This window comes from Cebus imitator, unplaced genomic scaffold, assembly GCF_001604975.1.
Source record: "Cebus imitator isolate Cc_AM_T3 unplaced genomic scaffold, Cebus_imitator-1.0 Scaffold491, whole genome shotgun sequence".
In the NCBI taxonomy this organism is placed as follows: domain Eukaryota; kingdom Metazoa; phylum Chordata; class Mammalia; order Primates; family Cebidae; genus Cebus; species Cebus imitator.
In genome coordinates, this window is record NW_016107806.1 from 466,219 (window position 1) to 474,309 (window position 8,091).

The following is an 8,091-nucleotide window of genomic DNA, read 5'->3' on the forward strand; positions in this document are numbered from 1 at the left end:
CCATCAGAAGGGGCCCCTCCATGGCCAGGGTTTCCCATCAGAAGGGGCCCCTCCATGGCCAGGGTTTGCCATCAGAAGGGGCCCCTCCATGGCCAGGGTTTCCCATCAGAAGGGGCCCCTCCATGGCCAGGGTTTGCCATCAGAAGGGGCCCCTCCAGGCATGTCCCAGGCTCTTTGCCTACAATAACTCATTTTATCCTCAGCACAAACCTCTGAGAGATGCTATTGTTAGCTGCATTATTCACGAAGAGGAACCTGAGGCTCCAAGAAGTAACATGCTCAAGATCCCAAGCTAACAACAAATGGAAATGAGTAGTCATGAAAAGAAAAGCAAAAACAAGATAAACACAGAGTCCTCTGGAATGCTGGGGAAACCACCCAGGGCTGGAGATAGAAGATACGGGCCATGTTCTGATTCCTCTCCTTCTAGCTGTGTCACTTGGGGTCGCTGACCTCTCTGAAGCCCAGGCTGCACCGCTGTACAACAAGGGTCATGAAATCTACCTGGACTATCTCAAAGGATACTGAGAGAGGAAAATGAGAAATTAGGTATGCAAGATCTCGGTTAACAGGAAAGGGTGCACAGATTGAAAGGAATGGTCCTGGAGCACATATGTTAGGATGCATATGGCAAGGGGCCGTGGAGCAATAGTCCAGAAAGAAGTGGAAGAGAGTTAGGGGACTCAGAATTTCTTTTTAAGAAATATATAGAAAATCTAGGAGTAAGAGATGGAAGGAGGAGGTGCCTGGCAGGAAATTAGAAAGCACGCCCCACAGCCACAGAATGGCCAGAGCTCAAGAGGAAGATGTGATAGTCATTGACATAGAGGTGAGAGCTCAAGCCCAGACAAGCTTGCAGAGAGACAACTGGTTAGCATCACCACTGAAGAGATGGCTAGAGGAAGACAGGCCCGTTTACAGGGGTTAAGAAGGAAGCCAGGGCAGTAGGAGGAGACCCTTCACAATGTGGTTTCCTGGAAATCGAAGAAGAGAATTCCAAGAGAGAGTGCATCTTCAGAGAAGGATGAGAAGCCAGCAGAGTAGCAGACAGCTACTTCCCATGAAGTGGCCCCTGAGGCAAAGGATTAGAGAACTCTTTGGAGAAGGTCAGCTGAGATAACCGTTACCTTTCTTAGTGCCGAAGAAGGCAAAGCCCAGGGAGATGTTGTTGTAGCCCTGGGTGTGTGCACCTTGGATGTTCCAGCCAATACCTTCATACACCCTGCCATCATCCCCAACCAGGAAGCTATGGAGCAAGATGACACAGGTTACATGGCTGGCACTGTAGGACATTCCTGAGAGAGAACACCACTTACCCAGCCCCTAAATGGAAAAGGGCTAAAGCCATGTTCACTAAAAAGAATTTGCACGGACTCTTCCCAGACATAGGAAAGAACAAGTCATTTATACCAGTCCTTAGAATTCAGAAGGACCCACCCTCACACTCCCTACCTCCTTCCCTTTTCAGAGGCTGCAGTTTTACCATAAATCATTCTACATCCTCAGGAGAAGAGGTCCTAGAGGTTCCACAGTCACTAACACTGACCTGACCACACAGTGGAAGGCTCTTCTGTCTTCCACACTTCCTTAAACATGGCTCTCCCTCCTCCTCCAAAGTGTGTGCTGCCTGTCTGATCCCTGTAGAGCTGTGCATTTGATTTCTCCCTGTTAAGTAGGGAGTTACAGGACAGTCACTACATAGACTTCCCAAGAAGTAGCTCCTGACACTAGGACGAGGATGCCAAACTTCACCCTCATCCAATGGGCCCTCGTAAACCCGTGGGCCTTAATAAGCACATTCCTTTCCCTTCAGGTGCACTAAGTTAAGGAAGCTAAAAGCAGACTCAGGGAATATGCCTGCAACTGCAGAAAGATGTGTGGGAACAGACATACAATTCTCCCTCCCAGATAAGCACAACAAAGACACACAGAAGCAATCCAAGCCTCTGATAAAATCTCCCACCATAAATCCTTAAAAACTCTTAGTCTGTAAGAGCGTGGGCTCTGACCTAACTTGGCCAGAAGCCTCTCTCAGGTTTGTTTTCTCTAAAACAAACTTGTCTTCGACTGTCAAGCCCCGTTTCATGTTTCTTTCCTCTTTCTTTAATTCTTACAGGATCCCAGAAGCCAGAGTGGGGAGCCAGGAGACCGAGACAGAAGGAAGAAGCCCAGCAAAGTCTGTGAAACTGGACTGGCTCCCAGTGGCCACCTGGGGCTACATCCCACCCTGTGGCCTTCCCAGGAGCTGTGTACATGCACTTTAGAACTGCCCCTCAGAATGGCTAAGGTTGAGGAGGCTACACCCCAAGCCCTGTCCCCCAGGAAGGCATTCACTCCCTTTTGTCATCAGGGGCCGGGGAAATGCATGAAGCAGGAAAGCAGAGAGAGGCACTGGGCACTTGAGGCAGGAAGCCATCACCACACTCAGGAACTGTCCACAGCTAACCAAAGTCAGAGGTGGGCCAAGGGCATGTGGTGTGGGCACCAGTAGGACCTACTAGAGTGATCACTGCAGTAACAGATGGACAGTTGCGTCACTGAGGCTGGAGTCCATGCGTATGGTGTGGAAGAGCACACCAGGGATGAAGAGAGCCAGTTTAGGCTCCATGAATCCACAGCTATGTGACCTAAATTAATCAGCCTCCCTCCTTGGGCCCCTCTCCCAGAGCAAAGAGATGGTGACCTGCCTACCAGTTGGGGGAGCAAAAGCCCTCATGTACGAGGAAGTCTTTTGTAATCTGTGATGTGCTCTACAAGCCAGGGTTGCAGGAAGGTAGAAAATACAGTTATTACTTAACCTTCCTTGCTTCCTTCTGGGCGCTCTCAGAGACACGAACATCACAGAAAATTCCAAAGGAGCTGGAGTTTCATGGGGCTCTTAAATATTTTATTCATTATAAAACATACAAGACCACAACCCAGAAAATGAGGAAAGGGGATGATAAGGGACAGGAGAAGCATCCCAGGGAAGCAGGATTGACCACGTCCCTTGGGATCCAGGTCCAGCCTCTTACTTGTAAGCCACGTCGCACCCGCTGTTATTGTGGACATGATGGGCCTGCAGTTCCCGCAGTCTCCGGCTGCAGACTCTCTGGTCATGACACTCCAGTCCAGGGACGTGGTGTATAACTAGGACATTCACTGGTGTGGTCAGCTGAGTGCTGCAGCCAACAACTTCTGCCCCCCATGCCTTGCGAGAGACCGTGGTGGAGGCATCTGTGGGGAAGCCAGGGGGATGTCACTCAGTGCACCTGCCCCATCTCTGCCACGTTAGCCCACCAAGCTGCACGTGCAGGCATCGGCTGCATCGGCCCCATGGTAGTGGAAGCCTTCAGCAGGCAGGTGCACCCTGCTCTGCTCACCTCTGCATCCTCATCTCTCCATCACTCACCCCCAACACAGACTCTGCACCTGGCCAGGGAGCCTAGTGCTTTGCTCCCCCATCCCAGAACACCCCCTTCTCAACTCCTCCCCTGCAGTGGTCCAGGCCCTGCACTTCAGGAAGCATCACCTGCTTATCCGTGGGGAAAGCCCTGAGCAGCCTGGTTTGGTGTCACCTCAGCACTCAGTATGTGCTCTCTGGACTCTGAGTGCTCCCTGAGGGGACTGCATCTTCTCCTCCAAGCAGGGGCTGTGTCTCCCACTCAGTCTGAGGACTCCTTGAGGGCAAGGTTTGGGTCTCCCTCCACAGGGGGTCCCTGTCTGCAGAGGCTGTTTCCCTGCTTCCTGGCAATTCGTGCAGGTAGTTTGCGGGTTCTGCTCTCTGCACCACGACCCTGTTTGCCCCTCCCAGTCGCATGTGGCTCTGCAGACCTCAGAAACATTTCCAGTCACATGAAAAACCCCAGCTGGTCCCCAAACCCCCTTACTATCCAGATTCAGTTTACCTTTTTCAGTGAGCTGGGAGATGTTGCCAAAAAGGTACTGAGGCCCCTCTGATAGCTGTTTAGCTTGTGTTTTGTTCCAGGAGGAATCACCTATGAAGGAATAGCCCATTTTACATCAGAGAGCTCCAATACCAGCCAACTTGGTGGCACCAACTCTGGACAGAAACAGCCATCCCCTCTCCACTGCCCCTCTGCCTCCTCAAATCCAAGAACCCCTCCAAGAAACCCCTCTGGGCTGACCAGAGGACCACCTCTAATAGCAGCAGGTGCACAGTTTCCTCCCACACCAACTCTGGGCAATTCCCTGGGACGGGCAGGGAGTCGAAAATGTTATCCTTTTCTCGTGAGCTGTATCTACACACACAATTGGCAAAAAAACAACCTGGAAATGTATTCAGACACTTCAAAACCACAAAGTCCTCTCCTGTGTGCATTTTACCAAAGCAATGGGGAAGCGTATGTGGAGAAAGGGCTAGAATGACCTGCATGGCGCAGACCAGTTCCCCCAGAATTGATTTTGGGGCCATGTGCTATGCCCACTCTCCTGTGTGAAGGCCCATGGGGGAGGGACAGCGTCTGTTGATTGGCACCTTTGCCCACAAGGAGCTTTCTCTTATTGACAAGCACGAACCCAAGCCGTAGGTTGGACTCTGATTGACATCATGATAATACAAATGTAATCCTTGCCCCTGTTTATTTGCTTTTACTGCCCAAGTGGTCTATTTTCACCTGCATTATCTCATTTAGCCCTCACAGTGAGTTTAGGAAGTCATCACTCTCTGTTTCCAGGTGGGAAAATAAAGGCTTGTAGAGCTGAATCACTTGTTTAAAATCATCTCTAGAGGCAGAGAAAGAACCTGAATCCAGGTCTATAGGCTCCACGTTCTTTGTTCTATGTACAATCCGTTCTTTCTCCTTAAGACAGAGTAGGTTGTTTGTTTTTTGTTTGTTATTTTTCAGTTTTTGTTTGTTTTTTTATTTGTTTGTTTTTTGTTTGTTTTGTTTTTGAGACAGAGTCTGACTCTGTCACCAGGCTGGAGGGCAGTGGCGCAATCTCGGCTCATTGCAACCTCCACCTCCCGGGTTCAAGCAATTCTTCTGCTTCAGCCTCCTGAGTAGCTGGGACTACAGGTGCATGCCACCATGCCTAATTTTTGTATTTTTAGTAGAGACAGGGTTTCACCATGTTGGCCAGGATGGTCTCAAACTCTTGACCTCGTGATCGGCCCACCCTGGCCTCCCAAAGTGCTGGAATTACAGGCGTGAGCCACCACACCGGAACAAGAGAGAGTAGATTTTTGTTTTGTAGTTTTGTTTTTTGGAGACAGGTTCTCAATCTGTCGCCCAGTCTGGAGGGCAGTGGCGTGATCTCGGCTCACTGCAGCCTTGAACTCCTCAGGCTCAGATGGAGAGTAGCTACTTTTTAAATTCTATTATGAGACTTTAGGGTGATCCTTCCCAGTTGCTCTTTGGTCCAGGGAAAGAAAACTTACCCCAGGCCTGGAGACCCAGAGCAGAGAAGACAAGAAACCATGGCATCATCCCCACGCGGTCCCAGGACACCACGCCGGAGAGTGTGGACGGCGGCCTGAGAGAGAGGCACTGACAGTTGTTAACACGACCATGCTCAATCTGCAAAGCATCCCCCACCCCGACTGCAGTGGGCACCATCTGCCTCCTCCACCATCCTGTGGCCTCCTGAGGGCCAGCACCTGGCTCAAGCTTCTCAGGGCCCCTGGCACAGAGCAGATGCTCAGCATCCCTGTCCTGTTGTTACCCAGGCAACTCAACTTCATCCCGTGCCCACCGTGTGCAAGGCCTGGGTACACACTTGCACATGCAGTCTTACTTAATTAGTCCTCACACTGTAATGTAAGACTGTTAACCCCCATTTTATAGACAAAGGAAGTAAGATCCAAGAATAGTACAACCAAGAAATCCAGACTCATATGGACGGGTCTGATGCAGAGAATTCCTTCTCTGTTGGGAATTTGCCAGGTGAGGCGATATAGGAGCAGGAGGGGTTCCTAGTTCTAGGGCAGAGGAAATCCAGTCCTAACACTCTCTCTGGTGGATTCCAGTCCCCTTGCTGGAAGAGGGCTTCTGAAGAAGAAACACACACTCAACTCACAGACACCTGTGGGTCCTGTGCTGTCCCAGCCCAGCAGGTCAGGGTGCAGTCGGCTCACTCCTGATTGGCCAGCAGCTCCTTCCCTTCCAGACTTGGCATCCAGGCCCTGCCCTCCTTCTCCAGCTGGTGCCTCCTCCAGCCTTCACTCTCCCTGGCCCTGAGGGCACTCCATCCCTGGGAATGGAACACTTAGACTCTGACTTCTCAGAGAGAAGAGGAGAGCCCAGGATCCCTAACAAAAGATGGAAGAGAAGAGGAAGGCAGAGGGCTGAGGCTCCAAGCCACCTCCGTTTACAGCACCTGGAGAAACTGAAGTGGGAACACACTGAGAGCACCTGGGGACCCGCCCTGTGAATAAGCCCAGGCAGCTCCTCCCTGGGAAAGGGCAAGATTGCCCAACACTCCGGAGAGCTCATCCTAGGCCCCAACCTGGGAAAGCCTGAAGGGCCTGAGGGTTGTGTCTGCAACATCTAGAAACTTCCTGCCTGAGAAGGTCTGGTCCAGGAGTCTGAAGACTGGATTGAAGTCACTCGCCAACACTCCCTTTTACCAGAATCACCAGCAGGGTCAGGATGGACAGAGAGAAATTGAGAGGTGCAATCTCAGGAAGCAGCTCATGATGCCTAATTCCACCCCTGTAGCCTACACGTCTGTCCATCATCCTCCCGCCTGCCACGCCCCACTGTTGGCATCAAGCTGCCACCCACCAAAGAAAGCCTCCCACAGACCGAGAAGCTACAGCTCCTCGCCATGTTCAGTTGTCACCTAATCTCATTCCACAGTCTGCAACCTGGGCTTCCAGCCCTTGAGTCTTCACAGAGGAAACTCTGCGTGACACTTCTTTTCCAAGAACGGGGAAGGGTGCAGGCTCCACGGGGACCTGCAGAGCCTCTCATGTCCCAGGGGGTGGGGCAGCCTCCCTAGACACTAAGGAAGTGCCCTGAATCCCGGACAGTTGCTCTCAGTGAACTGCAGTCCCACTGTCACCCCTGGCTCCCCAAAAGCACTCTCTGGGAGGGGCCCCTTGAGCGTGCACCAGGCCTACCTGTCATTCACCCCAGTCATGTACCCAGGCCCAGCTGGAACTGTGTGATGAGCGGGGGCTGCTGAGCTCTGTCCTGGGTGGAGGGTGAACGTGGGACAGAGCCAGAGACAGAGGTGACGGAGACCAAGAAATGGAGCCCGGGACCAGCACCGCAGGGACCCCGGCAGTGCCCCAGCCTGGCGGTGCACCCTTTCTCCATGCCTCCAGCTGGCCGCCCGTCCTGACTGAGTAGAACAGCTCTCAAAATGAGAAGGTTCCTGGGCCTGTGTCTGGGGCACCGAGGACTTGAGAAGATTCGGTTCCCCTTTTTGGAGGGGCTTGGGGATGGGAAGCCTAAGGAGAGATTGGGTGGTGGCTGCCTAAGGGGACTGCAGATTCTCTGTCCCATCCAGAGTCTTGAGGACTAACAGGCCGAGGGCATTCCGGGCAAGGGCATCAGGAGGGAGGAAGAGCAGCGTGGGTTGTCCCTCTCTGGTTCTGTGAACTCAGAATCCCAAGAGGACCTCCCAGTCCTGAGTGATCTGGCCCCCTGCCCCATGTCACTCCACACTACCATGGCAGGCTCCGAGCGCTCTCTGCCTCAGCTCCCACCATCTCAGGACCTTCCCCAGTGCCCAGCCTCGCTCCCCACCTGCGCCCGGAGACTCCACTTCAGCCTGGCATCTTCGGAAAGGGCTCCATGACTAGTCAGGGCTGGTAGAGCTCTTCAGAGTCTCTCTTGTCCGTTCTAGCACCCATCGTGAATTGTAATTATAATCTCCTCAAGATCAGTTCCCTAGTCCGTCTCTTTACCTGCCTTTAATAAGTGTCATTATTTATATTTAGATTTTTTTTTGTCTTCTGTCTTAAACTCCCCCACCCCCCAGCTATGAACTTCACAGAGGGGGAAATTATACTGTATTCTGTAGTCTTGGGGCTTAGTGTAGTGTCTGGTATAGTGCTGACACATGTTAGAAACACAATAAATATTTGCCAAAAGAAGGAAGGAAGGAAGGAAGGAAGGAAGGAAGGAAGGAAGGAAGGAAGGA

At 52.0% G+C, this 8,091-nt stretch overlaps 1 protein-coding gene across 1 annotated transcript in view; it reads right to left on the bottom strand.

Annotated features, from left to right (window-relative positions):
- Positions 1-5,469, bottom strand: part of PGLYRP4 (peptidoglycan recognition protein 4) — an 18,874-nt gene extending 13,405 nt beyond the window's left edge. The window contains exons 1-4 of the mRNA XM_037733084.1: positions 5,381-5,469; positions 3,888-3,977; positions 3,015-3,216; positions 1,122-1,246 (exon numbers count right to left, since the gene is read on the bottom strand). Coding sequence (XP_037589012.1) covers positions 1,122-1,246; positions 3,015-3,216; positions 3,888-3,977; positions 5,381-5,429 — 466 coding nt within the window. The 5' untranslated portion in view covers positions 5,430-5,469. The remainder of the gene's footprint in view (positions 1-1,121; positions 1,247-3,014; positions 3,217-3,887; positions 3,978-5,380) is intronic.
- Between the last annotated feature and the right edge of the window lie 2,622 nt (positions 5,470-8,091).